Source organism: Lathyrus oleraceus, chromosome 7, assembly GCF_024323335.1.
Source record: "Lathyrus oleraceus cultivar Zhongwan6 chromosome 7, CAAS_Psat_ZW6_1.0, whole genome shotgun sequence".
Lineage (NCBI taxonomy): Eukaryota > Viridiplantae > Streptophyta > Magnoliopsida > Fabales > Fabaceae > Lathyrus > Lathyrus oleraceus.
The window spans coordinates 125,335,661-125,357,926 of NC_066585.1; the positions used below are offsets into that span (position 1 = coordinate 125,335,661).

Here is a 22,266-nt window from a genome sequence, read left to right on the forward strand (position 1 = left end):
AGCACCCCTTGAGAAATTTGATCAATTGATAAGGAAACTTATTGAAGAAGTTACTCAAGATACCCAAACAAACTAGGGTTTCCAAGGAAAACCAACTCCAAACTCTTGAAGAAATCTTGATCAAAATAACATGAAAAGATCATTGGGACTCATATATGATGCTTAGAGACATTGTGGATCATTCCTTGGTTGTGCTCTTAGCTATGGGGGTCTCAAACCCTAGATGTGAACTTGATAGATCAGTGGTGATCATGCCCTTCCTATAAAAGAGTTAGGCAAATAATAAAGACATATTTTTGGTATTTTGGTTAGTGAAATGATAATATACAAGTATGATACAATCACACGGTGCTTGGTGATTTCTCCCAAAACAAAACCCAATGAAAGAGGGGTAAGGAGGATGCCAAGGTATGATCCCAATGCTAATGCATATGATGAAATTGCATGAGGGATCTTAGGGTCAAAATTGGGGTCTTACACCTTTCAACATACTTCTAACCATATTCATAATGGTTGTATTCTTCCTTTCTGCGACTCCATTCTGCTGTGGAGTGTACGGTGGCACCATCTCATGCACAATCCCTTCTTTCACACATAATGAATCGAAATCTTTTGACACATATTCTCCACCATCATCAGTTCTCAAAATCTTGATCTTTCGACCATTCTGTCTTTCAACCATAGATTTAAACTTGGCAAATACCTCGATCACTTCACTTTTCTTATGGATCAGGTAAGACCACAATTTTCGAATGAAATCATCTATGAATGTAACAAAGTATTTGTTACCTCCAATCGAATACACCTGGAGAGGACTGCATACATCCGAGTATATGACTTCAAGAATTGCCTTTGACCTGCTTCCTGCATCCTTACTGAAGTTGTTCTTATGCTGCTTCGCCTGCACACATTCTTTACACACTTTGTTTGGAATGTCGATTTCTGGTAATCTTGAAACCATATTTTTTCTCTTCAAATTTTTGATGTCTTTGAAATTGTGATGGCCAAGTTTGTAATGCCATATCCATTCATCTCTGATGGCTTCTGTTGCAAGGAACTTGTGCTCCATCACATTAAGCTCAATCTTAAAGGTTTTATTCTGAGACATTGGAGCCTTCAAGATCAACCTTCCATTTGAGTCGATAACTCTCATCATCTTGTCTTTGATCGACACCTTGTAGTTATTTTTGACTAATTGCCCTATGCTGAGCAAATTGCTCTTCATGCCTGGTATGTACAACACATTTGAAATTACTGACCTCTTGCCATCTTTCCTATTAATCAGAACATCACTAACACCTTCAGCTGCTAGAGTGTTGTCATTTACAAATTTCACCATGTTCTTCATTAAGGGCTTTATGTTGACAAACCAATCTTTTCTTCCAGACATGTGTGATGAGCATCCTGAGTTCAAGTACCATTGGTCCTTGAATCTCTCTTCTTCTCTTATTGTAACCATCAACAACGTCTCTTCTTCTTCTTCGTGTTTCACAAACTTTGCATAAGTTTCTTGATTCTTCTGCTTTTATGGATAATCACTAGAATAATGACCATACCTTTGACAATTGTAACACTGAATGTGACTCTTGTCTGGCTTTTGACCACCACCTCTTCCTCTACCTGTAACACCACCTCTTTGGTTGCCTTAGTTCTAGGGTTTTTTCTGATTCAACCACTTTCCTTCTGGCTGATTTCGACCAGTCGAATTGTTGTAACCTCCTCTTCCTTTGTTGCCATTCCAACTTCCTTTGCCTTTTCTTTCTTTTGCTGATTGAGCCTGCAAAGCCATGTCACTCTTCGACTTTCCTGCAACTCTTTCAGCCATTCTTTGTTCATGAGATTCAAGCGTCCCTTGAAACTATTCCTTTGTCAATTTTGACAAATCTTTCGACTCTTCTATGGCCACTGCCACGTGGTCGAACTTTGGATCCAACGACCTCAAGATCTTTCCAACAACAGATCTTGATGTTAACACTTCTTCGCATACCTTCATTATATTCACCAATTTCGTAACCTTGGGGAAAAAATCAGTTATGCTTTCATTGTCTTCCATCTGAAGCAATTCATACGTTCTTTTGTGTAACCTCACCTCTTTCACCTTCTCCGTGCCTCCAAACGATATCTCCAGAATTTCTCATGTTTCTTTCGTTGACTCTGCATCACAAACCTTTTCAAAGTTATCTGCATCAATACATTGATGGATTATAAAGAGAGCTTTATAATCTTTCTTCTTCAATTCTTTATGTGCAGTCTTTTCTTGATCTATTGCGGCTTCTGCAAGCGTTGCTACTCCTTCCTTCACAAGATCCCAAAGATCTTGATAACAGAACACAACCTTTATCTGCTTGCACCAATTCTCATAATTGTTGTTCTTGAGAATCAGAAGATTTGCTGGAAAATGCCCATTTGGATGATTCGTTGCCATGGTGATTTTCTTCCCACGAATTGATTAAACCGGAGCTTTTGATACCAAATGTTGGAAATCCCCCAAAACCTATGGAGAATTTCAATCAATCTTGATGAACAAGATTGTTATCACCCACACAATAGCAATGAAAATAAAGAACAATGGAGAAAGAAAGAGTGTAAAGAACGATGAAGGAGAAAAAAAATTAGGGTTACTCCCTCTATTTATAGATTTAGGTTAACTTGGACCTCAAGCCAAAGCCCAAAACTATAGAAGCCCAAAATAGCTAACACTACTAAAATAGGCCTAAGTTGAAATCCTGTGTGAAGCAACATGCTTCGACACTTCGACACACTAACACAACTCAACAAACTAGGTGGTTCGACACTTCCTTATTCTGTCGAGTAACCTGCTTCGACACAAGGAATTGCAATTCAACAGTAAAAACTAATATTAAAATGGCCAGGATAACTTTTCCCTTAATTTGAGGATCATTTTTCTCATGAAGACTATTTATAAGTGTTAGTTCAAATATAAAAACATCAACACAAGTTAATTACGAGAAGAAAGAACTAAAAAAAAAGAATGATTCAATATTTATACCATTTAGAGACAACATATGTAATGCAATATGTCTGCCGAAGATGCAACTTCTAAAAAAACAATCATTATCTTGATGTCACTTTCTTAAGTTCATATTTACATCATGTACATTATTTCATTCATATTCACTTACTTAGTTATCTTATTTTAAGATTGAATTAGGCATTTTCTCATCATTTATTTACTATATTCATTTTAGCCCATTTAATTATATTCCATATCTAAATACATTCATCATTTTAAATAACCTATAATTTAATTCCTAATGTTCATCAACCAATCATTATATTCTTAAGACTCACCAACCATTACCTAGTCTCATATCTAAGTACATGATTCATGCTCAATTGTTCATTCATTTAGTCCCATGACTAAGGGTACATATTTGGTTCTTTAAATATCTTACTCTTAATCATACATTTCATACGAATCAATGATCACTTGAATTAAAGTTATCATTTAAAAGTTATGGGCAAAACACTATTGTGTTACTGACTCATATTGGCTCAGTGAGCCAAAATTTGTTGAGTAAATTTTCCCTAGCGAAGACACCCTACACCTCATGTTTCCATCCACTAAGTGAATCAGAAATCTCTCAATTTTTTTTGCACATCAGAACATCAAGATTTCATGCTTTTTCACTCACGTTCATATCCAAACATGATCCAAATGTTCTTAAGCATATATTGTCAATTCCAACATCATTTACAACATTAAACACATATGTTTCTCAATATTACAATCATCAAAACCATTAATCCTATAGCTTATAGCATGCACCATAAATTACCAATTAATTCCTTACTACCAACCATTCCTTAATTCCCATCTAACTAACATTAAACCCTAATCTAATCATATATAAAATTAAGACTTTGGAGGAAAATCCACATAAAATTCAAAGATGATGATTCTTCTTCTTCCAATTTCCCTCCATGAAAATTAATCAAAATGTTGAGCTTTTCCTCTCATTATTCGATTTCGAGATTACCCTTACCAAGAGCCTTCAATTCTTCTCCTTCAAAGTTATATTAACTTACTCATACAAGACTCTACTTGGTTGTTGATGGTGATCATGGAGGAATGTGGATGATCACAAACAATATGGATTTGCAACCACTTCATTCTTTCTCTCACACACACGCGCGCACACGCTCACACACATAAATTTTATGGAAGAGATTGAAAAATGGAAATTTTGACTTGCAAACTTTTTCCTCTTCATTTAAGTTATGATTCTTCTTCCTATTTTCCTACATGAAAATTAATCAAAATGTTGAGCTCTTTCTCCCATTCTTCGATTTCGAGATCACCCTTGCCAAAAACCTTCAATTCTTCTCATCCAAAACTATATTGACTTACTCATACAAGGATCCACTTGGTTGTTGTTGGTGCTCATGGAGGAATGTGGATGATCATAAATAATATGGATTCACAATCCCCCCCCCCCTCTCTCTCTCTCTCTCTCTCTCTCTCTCTCTCTCTCTCTCTCTCTCTCTCTCTCTCTCTCTCTCTCTCTCTCTCTCTCTCTCTCTCTCTCTCTCTCTCTCTATCTCTCTCTCTATATATATATATATATATATATATATATATATATATATATATATATATATATATATATATATATATATATATATATATATATATATATATATATATATATATATATATATATATATATATATATATGAGATTGAAAAATGAAATTTTTGACTTGCAATCTTTTCCCCCTTCATTTAAGTTACACGAATTTTCAGAATTGCCCTTCTCTATAATATAATTCCTAATTAGTATGTAATAACTAATTATGACTTAATAGATTAACCATCTTCCATTAAATCATAAGTAGTCTTATCTTTGGTTAGAAGATTCATATAATTTTAGTAAAATGATTAAAATGCTCTTTATTGCAAAAATGATCATTTGCACCTTATTCCTCTAAATATATTAATTTATGCAATAACTTGAATTTTAATTGTACAGTTAAGTTATAATATCATATAAAATAAAACTATTATCTTAAAATAAAGATAAACCTTATGTCAAATAAAAAAGAAAATTTGAGTCTTCTCAAATTAGGTTTAGTAACAAGTAAGAAGAGTCAATCTTAAAGAGAAATAATGAGACGACGACCCTACAACTTTGATAAAATAATAATAATCATAAAAAATGAAGGAAATAAAATAGTTGGAGTAAGCTTTGAACATATTTTATCGGTTAACGGTTCATTTTTGCTATATATATTTTTCTTCTTTTTTGTTTCATATAATTTTAATATAGAGTTAATAACTTTTTTGCCTTCATCATTAGTGATATTTGAAAAATCTCCTTGTAAAAAAAGTTTGAATTTCTTCTCTGTTTTATGAAGATTCTTCTATTTTGGCTCCTCATTATATCAATCATAAAAAAATAACATAATAAATAATGTTTTATTATTAATTTTTTTTGATGATATGTATTGCCAATTTGACATTTTTATTATTATTTTAAGTATAGAAATTTTAAAAGCATCAAAAATCAAGTATTTTTTTATGCTTTTAAAATTATCATGCATGGTCCATTGGTAGGGGCGTCTCTTTAAAACAAATATTTTTGATGCTTTTAAAATTTCTATACTTATTTTAAAACAAAAAGTCGAGTTGGTAATATGTGTCATTAAAAAAATAAAAAAAAGTTTACCATGTCATTTTTTTATGATTGGGTACAATGAGACACCAAAATAAGAGAATCTTCATAAAACAGAGAGAGAATCCAAACTTAATTTTTACACATAATTTTTCAAGTATCGTCAATATGGCAGTGGCAAATGAGCTATTAACCCTTTAATATAAATTAACAACATGACAATTATTTGATTGTTGTTTATGTATTCATTTGTGCTAATTCTAATGGTAAAATATTGACATGAAAACTTGTTTTGGTTGACCTCAAGTCCGTACCACTGCGGCTACACGATATTGTCCGTTTTGAGTGTGAAAATCCTCATGGAGTGTGAAAATCCTCATGGTTCTGTTTAATAGAAAAGGCGCTCCGCTGGGTTAAGGTGTATGAGTGATGTATATAAATTACTCTTAGCCTCAACTTTTAAATATTGTGGAATTATTTTGGCCAGCCCATAACAGTAGATCCTCAATCGAGGCTAAGGGGTAAGGTGTGAGCATGTGGGCCTGATCCCTCACTCTAGCGCTAATGTTCCGTTTGACCTAAGTCCGCGCCATTATGGCTACAATGTATTGTTCGCTTGGGTGTGAGAACTGAGAATTCACACGACTTTGTCTTTTAGAAAAAGCGTCTCGTTAGATTGATGTGTATGAGTGTTGTATATAAACTACCCTTAGTTGCAATTTACGAACAAAGTTAGACTATTATAGCCAACCCAAAACAATATTTTAATTTAATTAATATTTTTTGAAAGCCTTCTTATTCTATAGGGCAAGATTATTTTAATTTTTTAATAAAATATCTAGAGTTTTTTTAGTGATTTTCTTAAAATTCTAAAGTTAACTTTCATTTCTCTCATTTTTTTAATAAATTTTATATTATTACATATTTTTAATATTTTTTATAATAATTGATTTAAATAAATTCTCACAAAAATATTGTAAATATTATGTCAGAAAATGTTATTTCAATTATATTAAAAAAATTCTAATAATATTTAAATTATTGAATGTCATAGTTACTTTTTTAATATAATTTTAATTTTTTTTAGAGCAAACATATAATATCACAAAAGAATTATCATTTTGAAGAGCTCGTACTTTTTTATCATTTTATTATATTATTTTTTGTACATCTATAACAAAAAAATCCTTAATATAAAAAATAGTAAATTTTATTATTTTAAATTAAAAGGAATGTCGTCGTGATTTAAAAAACACGAATCGGAGTGTCTAGTTTGATTACGAATTTACGACCCATATAGATGCACATACCAAACCCGAGTCTATGAAACCGGGACCGAACCGGTTAAACTTCCGATAGGAAAACCGAGTTAGCTGTGTCGCGGCGAGCGCCTCCACCTCCGCCTCCACCAACTTTAAACACACCACCACTAATCACCGATATATTCAATTAATCTAATCCCCTCCTTAATTATCTCCGCTCACACACCACCAGTAACTAAATCGAAGAATCTTCAATTTTCTTCTTCTTCTCACTGTTCCACTTCAGTGGAGGATATGCTCAGTACATTGACCAAGCGTTGCTTTTGCACCGTCGCTCCCCGCCCTTGGCTTTTTGTTGGTTTGGGTAACCCTGGCGACAAGTACAAAGGAACTCGACACAATGTACTTCACTTTATTTTGTTAAAATTTCAGTTATCATCTTTATTTCAGTTTCTGCATAGTAATCGTTTCACTTTCTGTTAGAATTTTTCAAATTCAGTTACAAGTTTGTTATGAGTTAACTTTTCTTTTATGTATAGTTTCTAGTTAGTAGTTATCACCTCCACACCTCTCAAAAAAAGGCGTGTCCTTCTGTCTTCACATGCACGACAATTGCAATTACATTTAATTTATTATTTTTTCAAATTATTATCGGTGTCGCTGTGTCGCTGTCGTTTTTAGGGTTCCGTGCTTCATAGGTTACCACCAACTATCAAATTGTATGAACTTTTTATGATGAAATTTGAAAATGTTTTCGTTTGAATCAGGTTGGCTTTGAGATGATTGATGCATTTGCCGAATCACAGGGGATTGCCATGAATACGGTTCATTGCAAAGCCATTTTTGGAAAAGGTTTGTCTGAATTGATATTCCTCTTTTATATCTCTTTCATTATTTGTTCTTGTAATCCTTAATTTTTAGGCAAAGTAATTTGTTATAGGTTTTGTTGATGAAGTTCCAGTTTTCCTTGCGAAACCTCAAACTTACATGAATCTCAGTGGTGAATCGGTAAGGAGTTGAAATATTCTACTTTTTAGTTTAGTCTCTACAAGTTTTTTTCTTATCATTTAAAGCATTTGTCAGTTGCCACTTGCGAAATTGGTTTAACCTATGAATTCATTTGATTATATACTGGTTGCTCAAATTAATAATAATTGAATCTGAGGGGTGGCTGTTCTGGTTACAATATTGAAATTTATTCTTGTTGTTTGTAATATTGGAGAGGTTAAACATACTCTCTGTATGATTGCAAGTTTCAACTGCTGCTAAAAAATGGAAGTTTGTGAGATTTTGTTATGGTCACTTTAATAAGAAAATATTGAAATTGAAAACAACAGCTATAGGAATGAGGTGTTTGCATCAGATTTCCATTGCTGATGTAGAGTGGACAATGTTGGATTCCAACGAAATGTGCTTCTAGGTGATCAATGATGATTTGATGCTAGATTGTTGACTGACTGAGGGAAATAAAAAAAGAGAGACAGTTCTATAAAAATACTTCAGGGTTGAAAACTCTATAGCATGGACACCTCTGAAAAAAAGGTGTGTCCGTGTCGATGCACACTGACACCGACACTTGTGATTACGTTTAATTTATTTAATTTTTCAATTATTACCAATGCCGCTATGTCAGTGTCGGTTTCGTGTCCGTGCTCCATAGGTTGAAAATGGTCCTCATGGCTAATTGTTAACATCATTCTTGTCTGCTTTTACTGTTTTGTCTGTATTTGAAGTGCCGACTTCTAGCTGTGGTAAGGTACTAGGTAGTGTACTGACATTGATTCCATATGAGGTTTCAGCTTTTGAAGTAGCATAGAACTGGTTTCATTTGCTTTAGATTCTTATGTTTGGCTATGTGTGAAGTCTTATGCTGATTATCAATTATGTTATACGTTATGACTCTTTATTTTACTGCAGGCAGGACCACTGGCTGCTTATTACAAGTTGCCGCTTAATCAGGTGCTTGTGGTAGGTTATTCCATATTGTTGCACCGCCTCTCAAAGATTCTAATTGGTCATAGGTTTGTTCTTCTTTATTCAATACCCTTTTTTATGGTGCAGTTCCATGATGACATGAACCTGCCATGCGGGGTTCTTCGTCTTCACGACAAAGGGGGTCATGGAAGCCACAAAGGGTACGTCACTAAATGATAGTTGTATTTTACTCTGAACATAATAAACTTGTTGTCGAACCCAAGTACATAGTCCTCTAGAGATATTATGATGTTTAATACACATCACATTATGTAATTCCCTTTTTACAAGACCCAATAAATATGTATCACAATCTAAAATGAAGTCATGTATATGTTATTGGAGTCATAATCCACATCCATCACTTTTGAAATCAAATCTAGCCCTTGTTATGATGATGATCTAGATGGCAGTCTAGGAAGGAGTAGTAAATCAAAATAGAGATATGTTCAGATAACCTTTGCATTTGTATATTGGAAACATAATTATTTGCATATTTATTAGAGTCCTCGACTTGTTTTGTATCGTGGTCTAAGGGATAATGTATCATTATTTATGTATTTTTCCCCTTCGATCTTACATATTAAAGACTGTATTTTCCCTTCGATCTTACATTTGTATCTTCTCTATTAGAGTCCTCGACTTGTTTTGCATCGTTGTCTAAGGGATAAAGTATCATTATTTATGTATTTTTTCCCTTCAATCTTACATATTGAAAACTGTATTTTTCCCTTCAATCTTACATTTTTATCCCCTCTCACCACTTGTGTTAATTTTTCTCTCTCTTTATTTTCTTTATCTCCTGGTAGAGCATAGGGGCCCAATGACTATGGCGGAGCATCTTCTTTGTTTTTAGGAGATACTATCTCATTCTCTTTGTTTTTGTAGTATATTTTCTGTGAGTTCCATCATTGGTCCGACTTACTGGATTGATCGAGAAGAGCAAGTGAAATTTTGTTGCTCTTGCAACCAAAAATTGCCGATCGAATGGAAGTAATAGAAGAACGACTTACCACGATGGAGAATTCATGGCGTCAAAAGCCATGAATCAAGCCATTGAGGAATTCCTCAAAACGGTGATGAAAGACTTCACCAAGCTGTTGCAGCCATTAGAGGAAGATCACTCAGTGAGAGTGTTCTGTCAGAGTTCAAGATGGTGGTGAAGGTGGAGTTATCTTCATTTGACTGAAGACCCTGTAGGGTGGATTACTTGCACTTAAACATACTTCGAAGTCCAAGGTAAGACGAAAAAGGTCAAGGTTGGATCGGAAAAACTGAGCATGGAAGGGACTAGTTTTCACTGATGTAATTTGTTGTGCGATATGAAAGACGACCTAACATGGCGGAGATTGAAACACGCTCTAATATAGTAGTACGACAGGCAACAGAGCGACAATCCTTTTGAAGAAATGAAGGATAACCATGTCGCAACGCTTGAGCATGTTTCGTCTCAGGTAGGGAGATTGTCGAAGGAGCAATATTTAGGCTATTTTGTTGGAGGATTGAGAGAGCTCCTGTCGAGGGTACACATTTTTAGTCCACGAACTCAAATGCAAGCGATGAAGCTAGCTTGTAACGTGGAGGTTGAGTTGCATGAATTGTTGGCTCCTCTTGGTGGGGTAAATGGTGGGCCCTGAAGTTGGAAAGGTAATGGGTTGAGTTGAATTGGTTTAAGTGTAGATGGGTTTGGGCCCTATTGGAAGGAAAATTCCCAGTATAATCATAACCCTGGGTTGACCCGAGGTAGCCCTAGGCTTAACCCGTTTGGAGCATCACAAACAAAGACTGGTTCATCCAATTCAGACCCTAGCCCTAATTCAATTTTGAATTCAAACACGGTGGAGGTACAATAGAGACGACAAGACAAAATGGAATGATTAGTAAAACACATCCCCTATTCTGAGTTGATGCGGGGAAATATACTATTCCTTACATCAATGTGTTGAAAAACAGCTGCAATTATTAATTTTGGGGGACGACAAGATATGGAATGAAGAAGAGGCGATAGAAGTTTAAGTGAAGGAAAATGAAGAAGAGGAGGTGTTGGACTGTAATTCCATGGGCCTGTTCGGATTCAAGGAGATTTCTAACTCCAAAACTCCACCTTTGACATTTAGATTGGAAGGAAGGTTGATGGGAGTGAATATTGTAGTCTTAAATATCAAAGCTAGTCACAATTTCGTATCACCTGAAGTTGCGACGACACTGGGTTTGTTTATCACTGAGACACAGGCAGATGTTGAGAGTTATGTTGGGCAACAAATATTGTGTGTTCACCAGAGGGAAATGTAATAAGTTGGAGGTTCAATTGGGTCGGTACACTACTACTGAGGTGGGCGCTTATGTATTGGAGTTGGGTGGTCTTAGACTTTTGGGTTTGGATTGAGCCAAACCCAACCATACAAAATGAGCTTGTAAGATGGTGGTTTCCTCATTATCTCATTCGATGTGGGACTCTTAACACATCTCCTCATGCTCAGTACTATTGGACTTGGTGCATGAATATAAATGACGGATGATCCGATAGCAAAAACCTGATAGCATGTGGCCTAACGCATCCTGGATAGGCTTTAATACCATCTTGAAATTTGAGCTGAGCCTAGTACCATTGTAGAATTTTGGTTGAACCTAATTCAACATTACAAAACCGACTTGTAAGGTGAAGATTGCCCTAACTTATAAACTTATGTTCATGTCATATCTCATTCGATGCGGAACACTTAACAGGTGGTTTGGACATGATATAAGGAATGGAGTAATTGTAGAGGTTTGGCAAGGTCACACTTGATTGGGAGCACATGACTATCAGCTTCCAATGAAAAAGGTTGGAGTTACAAAAACAATTCTTCACCAAAGTCAATCCCAATGTGGTGAAGGGGGGTCAACCACAAGAGCATTCTTTGTTTACTTTGGTGCAGGAGGAAGGGATGAGGATGGAGTATGAGAAGGCACATGAATTAGTGCCAAAAGAGTAGGAAGACCTCCATAAGGTGCTGGACAAACTTGCTGGAGTCTTTGAGGAGAGTTTAGGACTTCCGTCTAAGCGAGACACGATACATACAATTGAGTTTCTCAAGGATGTTGGAGAGGTGAGCGTTCGTTCATACCGTTACCCCATCACCAAAAAGAAGAAATCGAAAGGAAATGAAGAGCATATTACACCAAGGTATTACTAGAAATATTTCAAGTGCTTTTTCTAGTCCAATTATCTTGGTTAAGAAAAAAAAATGCATTGTGGTGAATGTGCATTGAATATAGCGAGTTGAATAAGGTGATGTTGGCAAATAAGCACCCCAAACCGATTGTGGAAGAATTGTTGGATGATCTCCATAAGACAACTTACTTTTCCAAACATACCTGGAAGTCTAGGTTTCACCAATCCTTCATAATGTTAAATTCACCCATTCAAACCCAACACAAAGTCATATTTGTAAGCAATGTGGGACTAAATTCACTCATTCAAACCTAACACAATGAGGGTGTTGGAGGCTACAATGAAGACAAGTCAAATGCCGCAATTAGGCGACTAGAGGCGGGCCGTAATGAAGGCGAAAATTCAAACACACCTCATGCTCGGGCCTCAACGAGGCCAGAGTGTGGACGATGCGGGAAGTCCAACAATAGATTTAGGATAAGCTCTGCTACCATCTTAGAATTTGGATTTGACTTAACTCATCCCTATAAAACCGGCTTGTAAGCCGATGGTTGTTTAAACTTTATAAACACTACACATGCCATATTTCTAATCAATGTGGGACTAAATCCACCTCTTCAAACCCAACACAATGAAGGTGTTGGAGGCTGCAACGAAGGCAAGCCAAATGCCGCAATTATGCGACTAGGAACAAACTGCGATGAAGGCAGAAATTTCAGCACCTTTAACCAAACTGACCAATAAGGGAGGTTTTCATTGGGGACGAGAGGCTCGTGGGGAGGTCTTGATGCAGAAAAAGAGGCCCATAGCACATTTCAGGAAGGTCTTGTCCAAGGTAATTTGAGTAAATTGGCATATGAAAAAGAGTTGATGGCTCTTGCTCTTGTGTTGGCGGTTCACCATTTGCAGGCTTATCTTTTGGGTAAGAATTTTGTTGTGTTCTTGAATCAGAAGAGCCTCAGCCACCTGTGCAGCAAAGAATCAAAACTGCTGACCAGTAAAATTGGATTCCAACCAGTATGAAGACGTGAAATTTACTGCTGTGACACCTGTCCCAGTTGGTTGCAGGTCCCACTGGTGCAGCAAAAGGTACTTGAGGATCAAACTTTGGAGGAAATAACTGCTGCAGCGAAATCCAGCTGCCGAACCCGATTTCAATTTGAAGCAGGGTATCCTGTTTTATCAGGACCGACGGCTGCTGTCATCATACTACACTTGCATTCTGTCATTGTTGGAGGAATTCCATGCATTTCCAAGTGGAAGCCATTCTGGATTTGTGCTAACATATTGCAAGATTGCAGGAAACTTATATTGGATAGACCTGAAGAACACAGTGCAACAATTTGTAAGGAGCTGTGACATATGTCAAAGACAGAACACAATCCAACAATTTGTAAGGAGCTGTGACATATGTCAAAGACATAAGTACACCACGTCATCACCAAGGGGCTTGCTGCAGCCCTTTCCAATTCCGGGTCAAATTTTAAAGGACATATCCTTGGATTTGATCACTGGACTCCTTAAGTCCAAAGGATTCAAAGCTCTTTTTGTGGCGTGGGATGATTGTCAAAGTATAGTCACTTCCTTTCCTTTAAGCATCCGTACACGGTAAGAAAAGTGGTCGAGGTATTCACCAAAGAGATATTATGCTTTAATAGAGTCCCTCAATCTATAGTGAGTGACAGCGATCCATTTCTTTGTCAATTTATTTTGGAAAGAGCTGTTCCGTTTCCAAGGAACCGTTTTGAAGATGAGTTCATCCTATCATCTAGAGACAGATGGTCGAATATAGGCGGTAAATAGATGTTTGGAGGCTCATTTACGCTGTTTCGCTGGAACAACCTGCCTATTGGTCTTATTGGCTGCACTGGGGAGAACTGTGGTATACTACCATGTTTCATTTGACCATGGGTACAACTCTCTCTAAGGCCGTGTATGAAAGGAAACCCCCTACTCTAGTCCGATTTTTGCAATGGGAGACTTAAGTGAGTAGTACCAGCTGAGCTGGTGGACAGACAAAGCTTTGAGACAGTTAAAACGAAAAGATGTGCAGAAAAGAAACGACAAGACTGCGCTTTGGAGGTTGGGGAGTGTTAAGAGCAAAACATGGTGGCTAAGAGGATCAACCAAAAATTGGCTCCAAAATGCTTTGTGCTTTTTCCCAGAAGGTGGTGGGGGTTGTGTCATACAAACTGAAGCTGCTAGAGTACACTCAGTTTTCATATATCAGTATATCACAATTCACAACTGAAGTGACAATTGGGAATTACAAAGCTGAGCCTACATTAACAGACGAGTTGGAGGTATAGGTTGGGGTTGAGAATGTAGCAAGTGCGAGTAGTGTGAATAATAATTCCACATTGGTAGGAAATGTGGAGACTTGAGCATTTATAAGTGAAAGAATCCACCCACCTATCACCTTAAGATTTTGGATGAATATGTGGTGTCTCTCACAAAGGTGTTGCTCTAAAAGTAGAAGTCCCACAATGTTCAATGCTCCTTAGTGAAAAACTCTCCCAGCACATGATATCAAAGCCTTTGGTTCGAGAAAGGGACTGACTTATTCATATCGAAAGTCAACGGCGCCACAAGGGTGGTGAGTAAGAAACGTTCCGTTGAAGAGTGTCAACGGCCACAAAGGTAGTGAGTAAGAAACTTTCCGTGCGGTACAAGAGTTTGTGGAAATAAGAAGAGCTTCCACTTGAAGGGGATCATTGTGGACTCACACTTGAGGGGGAGTGTTGAGAATGTAGCAAGTGTGAGTAGTGTGGGTAATAATCCCACATTTGTTTAAAATGTGGATACTTGAGCATTTATAAGTGAGGGAACCTACCCACCCATCACCTTAAGATTTTGGGTGAATATGTGGTGTGTCACTCACAAAGGTGTTGCTCTAAAAGTAGAAGTCCCACAATGTTCAATGCTCCCTAGTGAAAAACTTCCCCAACACATTGGACTAAGAGCAACACAAGTGAGAGAGATATCACATATCCACTTAAAACCTTAAGGTGATAGGTGTGTGGGCTCTCCCACTAATAAATGCTCAAGTCTCCACATTTATAACCAATATGGGACTCCAACTCACACTTGACTTATTATTCTTAACAATCCCCCTCAAGTGAGTCCACAATGCTCCCTCTCAAGTGGAAACTCTTTTGTCCACATACACTTGTACCGCCGTTGACACCTCTTCCTGAACATTTCGATACAAGTAAGCCGGTCCCTTTATTCGAATCAAAGACTCTGATACCATTTTTTGGGTCATGAGTATGAGGATCAACATTGGATTAAGAGTAACACACTAGTGAGAGAGACATCATATATCCACCTAAAACCTTAAAGTGATAGGTGTGTGGGTTCTCCCACTTATAAATGCTCAAGTCTCCACATTTATAATCAATGTGAGACTCCAACTCACACTAAACTTATTATTCTTAACAGTTGGTGATGTATTGGAACCAGAAGAGTTGTTGACTGTGAGACAAGTCCAGGCAAGAGGGTAGGTGGTCAAGCAATGGCTAGTGAAGTTGAAGGGCAGGATCTGCTAAAGAGTCAGTTTCCTTCATTCAGCGAGGACAAGGATGAACTTGCGGCGAGATGCAATGATAGAGCACATGGGCCCAATGACTATGCGGTTGTTGAGGCAAGGTCCAAGCCATGTATTCGTTACTTTCTGGGAATGGAGTTAGATCAATCAAAGTCAGACATTGTTATCTCTCAAAGGAAGTATGCTATTGATGTTATGAAAAAACGGGTCTTACAGATTGCAAACCAGTTGAACACTTCTATGGATCCTAATGTAAAGCTTCTTCCTAATCAGGGGGAACCATATACTGATCCAGGAAGATATCTGTCTTAACATGTGGTTGACCTAACTCAACCCTACAAAATCGGTTGGTAGAGTGAGGACTCCCCCCACTTATAAACACATGTTCAGACCATATATTGTCCGATGTGGGACTCTTAACACACCCCCTCACGCCCAGGACTGGACATCTGGAGCGTGGAAATAAATGGTGGGTGACCCGATAGCGGAAACCATAGTAGGTGACCCACCGGATCTTAGAGGAGACTCTGATACCATGTTAAGACATGTGATTGACCTAACTCAACCCTACAAAACCGGTTGGTAGAGTGAGGACTGCCCCCACTTATAAACACATGTTCAGGCCATATATTGTCCGATGTGGGACTCTTAACAATATCGAAGTCTTGTAGGAAAGTTGAATTATCTTACCTTGACTAGATCTCATATATCTTTTCCAATCAGTGTAGTAAGGCAGTTCCTGAACTCTCCTTATGACAACCATTGAGATGCAGTTATTCGAATCCTTAAGTATATCAAAGGGTCACCTGGAAAATGGCTTGTTTTTTGTGATAGAGGCAACACTGATTTCATTGGATATTAAAATGCTGATTGGGCAGGAGATGCAAGTGATATACGCTATACATCAGGTTATTGTATTTTTATTGGTGGAAATTTGATCTCATGGAAAAGCAAAAAGCAAATGGTCGTTACTCGATCAAGTACAGAAGTTAAGTATCGAGCCATGACCCATGCCACATGTGAGCTCTTGTGATTAAAGCCTTTACTACATGAACTTCATTTTTGTGAAGTCGGTCCTATGGAACTTGTATGCGATAACCAATCAGCTTTGCACTTCTTCTCCAATCCAGTTTTTCATGAGAGGACAAAGCATATAGAAGACGACAATCACTTTCTTAAAAAGAAGATTACCACTGTGACCATCAAAACCTCATTTGTTAATTCCAAGGATCAATTTGCTGACCTTTTTACAGAACTCGGATTACTTACATATGTAAGAAGATGGATGCTGATGATGTATATGCACCACCTTAAGGGGAAGTGTTGAGATATTGTTTTATTATTATTTAGTATCTATGCTTTTATTAGTAGTATCAATTAAGATATTATTGTACCAAATCTTTTCTCTCTTAATATATCTTCTCCTTAATTAATGGGGTTGATTAAGAGGTTTATATATATATATATATATATATATATATATATATATATATATATATATATATATATATATATATATATATATATATATATATATATATATATATATAAACCTCTTAATCAACCCCATTAATCAAGGAGAAGATATTTTCTCCCACTTCTTATTTGAGGGTATATTTTCTATCAATTTAGTTTAATCTGTGAATATGTAGTTTTTTAATTACATTCTCTGTAGTATTTTTGTACATGTACACATACATAAATGTCCCCGATGCTTCAAATAGGCCACATAGCCATCTGCCGTGGATTTTTGGTTTACCGGCATGGTTCACCATCCAACATTTTTGTTTGTCAAAGAGCCATAAATTGTTATATCCGCACTGCACTATTTTAGGAGAAAATGAAAATTAATTTTTTGAGCTGAAGTTGGAAGCAGGTAGGTGTTTATGATTCAATAATATTGTTTATGGGATGGATTGTGCTAGAAAATGAGTTCATGAAATCTTATCTCTGATTTTTTTCTATTCAAGTGCTTCTCTTCATGCACTACCACTCATATTGTACTCTGTTCTTGCTTTTCAATGGTCCAGGCTGAAGAGTGTTATTTACCACTTCAGAGATAACAAAGAATTTCCTCGTCTAAGAATTGGTTAGTATTTTTTATTAGACTGTTTATTCCCCCCACCCTCCCCTGCTTTTTAGATCATTAGTGATTGTATTTTCAATTTGTTTTGCTGATAGGGATTGGGAAGCCTCCTGGACAAATGGATCCTAAAGCATTTTTGCTTCAAAAGTTTAATGTAGCAGCTAGGCAACGAGTAAGTTCTAGGTTTAATGTTGACAATATGCACTTTTGGTTCCTCTGGTGTAACTTGTCATGTTAGTGCAATGTCATAAAAACATGTGAAATGATTGTCTGCATTGGGTGGCTCTTTAGTGATTGAATATTAGTTCGGTGAATTGGAGAACATTTGGGCAAATGAGAGGCATAGTTATTAGTAGCATCCAATATGGGTTCACCCTGGGCCATTTTTATAGAATAGCAGCTTTCATGTGGTAAAGCTTATGGCTGTTGCTATTTCATTTTCTTACATCAGGCTAAATCCACTATATCGAAACTAGCCAAGTTACAAAAATCTTAATTTGTTCAGTGTTTCTTCTCTTATCATTCTTGTTGGACAGATTGACGAGGCTTTGCATGAGGGGGTAGATGCCTTGAAGCTCCTTCTATCTAAAGGTTTGGAAGTGAGTGCAAAAAGGTTCAACAAAGACCAGAAATATAAGCACTTACGAGTACAGACATTACCAGTTTGGTAGGATTCCAGGATGGCAAGTTGTATTAGAAGTATGGTTAGTTTAGTTCCTCGCTTTTAAGGTTTATATAGATTGCTTGGGTGTGTATTGATGTGTAAAACGTAAGGAAAAAAGGGGCTGGATTTGGAAAACATTCTTCAACCATGTATATTATGTAGCTTTTCAAGTGTTTTTAGTAACTTTTTCCCCATCTCGACTTGTTTTAATTTGGATATTTTCTTTGTAATGCATCGAGTGCAAGTGGGTATAGGCGCCATATGCACGACTCATAAAGTCGTTAGGCAAATGTGACATGCAAGTTAAGTTTCTTAAAAATCCGAGTTATTCAACTTGGAAGCAATTATAAAATGTAAATTGGGAAGTTAAATAAAAATTCATGTTCATTATGACATTGACTTGATAATTTGATATATATGTTAGATAGTGAGTACAAATACTTAGGTAAGGAAAGGAGAAACCCCAAACAGGGTTCACACTCTAGGTTCAACATTAATAAAGACTTGGGTCAATGCTATTTGGTAAAATATCACTCATGTTGTTCACTTGCTTGACTTATTAATTGTATTTCATGTTGCTAGCTTGCTTTTGACTATAACAAAATCTTGCTCACTTGTTTGACTTATTAATTGTATTTCATGTTTCTATGACTTTTTGAGACATTTTCAATCCTTAGTATTATGCCTTGAATTTGAACTTGATTTTATACTTGAAATAGCTAATTCAATTTTGAAATAGTAAAAAACTATTGCATAATACTTTAACAAATGTCATTAACTTTTTATAAGCTCAAGTTTAATTTAATAAATATTTTTTCATTACATTATGGGGAGAAGCAGAAGATAATAAAAACTTGATAAGAGCCAGCTGTTCTGAAATACACTCTACTAGTAAAATCCGAGCATAAAGGTGGAAAGTTCAGAAATTGGTTTGAACACAGAATTTAGTAAATATCCATGTGCTACACCTCCCAAAAGAACCATATAAAATATAATCACAGATCTGATTTTCCGTAGTACCTTATATGCTGGCTTTTGTACCTTTTGCATGTTCCTTTCCTACTAATACTAGTGTTCATACTACATATTTAATGTATTTTCCTTTTTTCAAATAAGATATTTAATACTCCTCTACATAGCAGTAATGGTTCATTAATGATGAAAATAAATACGCATCCACCACAATACCATTTCACTACTTTCATATACCGATTTATTGGGTGAAAATGGTCACATGGGGAGCCATTATAGGGAGCAATGCAGGAGAGTATGAAAGTTTTTATTTTATTAAAATTGAAGCAACTAACTTGCAATTATATTATCAAGCTGTATATGTTGATCCAACCCATGCAATCATGGAAATTTAATTAATGCATATTGTTGTTATCGGATAGAGAAATAGGGATGGTACTGTTGGTAGGTGGTTTTGTGCATGAATCATGAATGCCAGCTTTCTTCATTTGGTGTGATTTATTTATTTATATTTATATAGTTGACTCTATCTTGTCATTTTTTAGTTTTGTGAATAAATCACTACAGCATGTGTTTTTCTTCTAACGAGTTGGAGAGAATGAAAAGTTATAATGTCAAAAATCAACTTATTTTATTTTAGGATCTAGGATTAAATTAGTTTAGTCAAAATTTAGAGATCTTTAGTGGTATTTGCGCTTGTTTGCAAATCGATGTAAACAAAACCGTGGAATATCTTGCTGCCGGCAATGCTTAGAGGAAATCATGTGCAGTGCAGCTCATTCAAGTTTTTTTTTTCTCCATATGTATGGACAACAGTTTGAAACTTTTTCACCTCCAAATCTCTCATAATTTTTTTGAAAATTTAAAAATATATCATTCGGATTCTACATTTCATAACATAAATATTAAAATCAATAATATCCTTATTTATTATATCAAAATATCATTTTATATACATACATTGTCACTGAATTATTCGAGGTAAAATGTGTTCAATTTTTGATTTTTTATTAAAACATTACGATAAATATGTGTAAAGATAAGAAATATGCTACAACAATGAGTGATTCATGTGAAATAAAAAAGTATTTCAAAATGAATGATTCATTTCAATATTCAATATTTTTTTTTTCAATTTTATCCTCTAATTAATATTAGTTTTATCATTCTCAATACATGATAAAAGTATTTTAGTAAAAATATCATTCTCTCTCTTTCAATTATTCCCCTTTCTTAATATGTGTGAAGTGGTCAACTGTGTTACTCATTGTGGAACGAATGGAATAATTTTAAAGAGTGTTCAAATTATATATTTTTTTAGTTTTTACCTTGCCACAACTTTGAAGGCAATAAGTGTCTAACTTCCACCCCACCACATTATTCCCATTAATTTGACTTCCACTCTCCCTTTAAGGTGAAAAAGGTGTTCGAAACACTAGTGGTGAATATGGCTTGCGTTCCTGCCACTTCTTTCATGCAAATAGTATGCTTGTTGTGTTAGTTGTAATTTAGATTTATTTTATTTAGAGGTTCTGATAGTATAGAAATTGAGTTTAGTTCAGTTTGTAGTAGATTCTGAACTCTAACTGTTTTTCAATCAGAAGAAAGTTCGTTACAAATTTGTTTTCTCTCTCTTCCATCATCTTTTTCATCTTCAATCTTGTGTTCCAACAATTGATATCTAGAGCTTCGGTTCTGATTCAAGAACGGGTAAAACGAGTGTACATGAAGTGTGTGTGATTGATTTTGCTCATTCAATTCACAGTGAATTGAAGATCTGAATCAAAACAAAGTCATATTTCTTGATTCTAACGGATTGGGAAACACGGGTCTTGGTGAGATTTGAGTGAATTTGCACAAGAACGAAGGTGAACGACAAAAATAATAACTTGAACATAAAATTTCCAGTATTTGATGGAAATAATTGAAATCGGTGAATGATTCAGATGCGTATGTTGTTTGGCGCTCAAGATGTTCTTGATGTCGTCAATGACGGTTACGCAGCGGTTGCAGCAGATGCAAGTGAAACACAAATAAACGCGCATAGAGAAATGAGGAAGAAGGATCAAAAGGCTTTATTCTATATTCATAATGTGTGGATATGGATGTGCTTAAGAAGATCGCTGATTCAACAACGGTGAAAGCTACGTGGGACACATTAGAACAATGTTATGATGGTGATGCATTAGTGAAGAATGTGAAGCTTCAATGTCTACGTAAGCAGTATGAGAACCTCAATATGAAGAGCAATGAGAAGGTATCTGATTTTTCAGAGTGATTATGATCACAAATAAGATGAAATCTTGTGGAGAGATTCACTCTAAACAAGTAATCATTGAAAAGGTAATGAAATCACTTACTCCTCAGTTTGATTACATTGTTGTGCAAATTGAACACTCTAAGAACCTCAACACTATGAGAATTGAAGAGTTGCAAAGCAGTCTAGAGGCACAAGAGTTGCGTCTGACTGAGAGAAACTCTGAAAGAGAGATAGAGCATGCTCTGAAAGAATCTTCTAGTAAGAAGAATTAGAAGTAGTCTTGCTCAGAGGCCAAGAAGAGACATGGCGGTGGTTATCAAAAGTCAGAAGCCTCCAACTCCGATGAGAAGAAACATCAGAAGAGAAAAGATAATTTTGACAAAAAGAAGTTTAATGCTATTTTTGTAAGAAGTTTGGCCACTTTGCTGCTGACTATTTGTCAAACAAGGAAATAAAATCAGAAGAAGCAAACATAGCCAAATGAGAGTCTGATGATGAACCTGCACTATTGATGGCTTCTGAATATGATGGTGGATATTTGGTAGACTGGTGGTATATGGACACTGACTGCTCAAATCACATAATTGGAAACAAATAATGGCTGATTAATTTTGACTCTAGAAAGAGGATAAAGATATGATGTGTCAATGATAAGTATTTTAATGTTGAAGGAATGAAAAATGTCAAGGTTAAAGTGAATAATGAAAAACCT

The 22,266-nt window shown here is 35.8% G+C and overlaps 1 protein-coding gene across 2 annotated transcripts; it reads left to right on the top strand.

Moving 5' to 3' along the window:
- Window positions 1-6,879: 6,879 nt before the first annotated feature.
- Window positions 6,880-18,516, top strand: LOC127102624 (peptidyl-tRNA hydrolase, mitochondrial). 2 transcript variants are annotated; one of them, XM_051039971.1, is made up of 8 exons: window positions 6,880-7,299; window positions 7,665-7,749; window positions 7,838-7,905; window positions 8,815-8,856; window positions 8,959-9,032; window positions 17,603-17,661; window positions 17,754-17,830; window positions 18,195-18,516. In XM_051039971.1, the coding sequence occupies exons 1-8, from the start codon at window positions 7,192-7,194 to the stop codon at window positions 18,327-18,329; spliced, it is 648 nt and encodes a 215-aa protein (XP_050895928.1). In that variant the 5' UTR covers window positions 6,880-7,191; the 3' UTR covers window positions 18,330-18,516. The 2 variants fall into 2 exon arrangements, with proteins under 2 accessions (XP_050895928.1, XP_050895927.1); XM_051039970.1 differs by having other exon boundaries at window positions 6,883-7,299; window positions 8,815-8,865.
- Window positions 18,517-22,266: the final 3,750 nt, after the last annotated feature.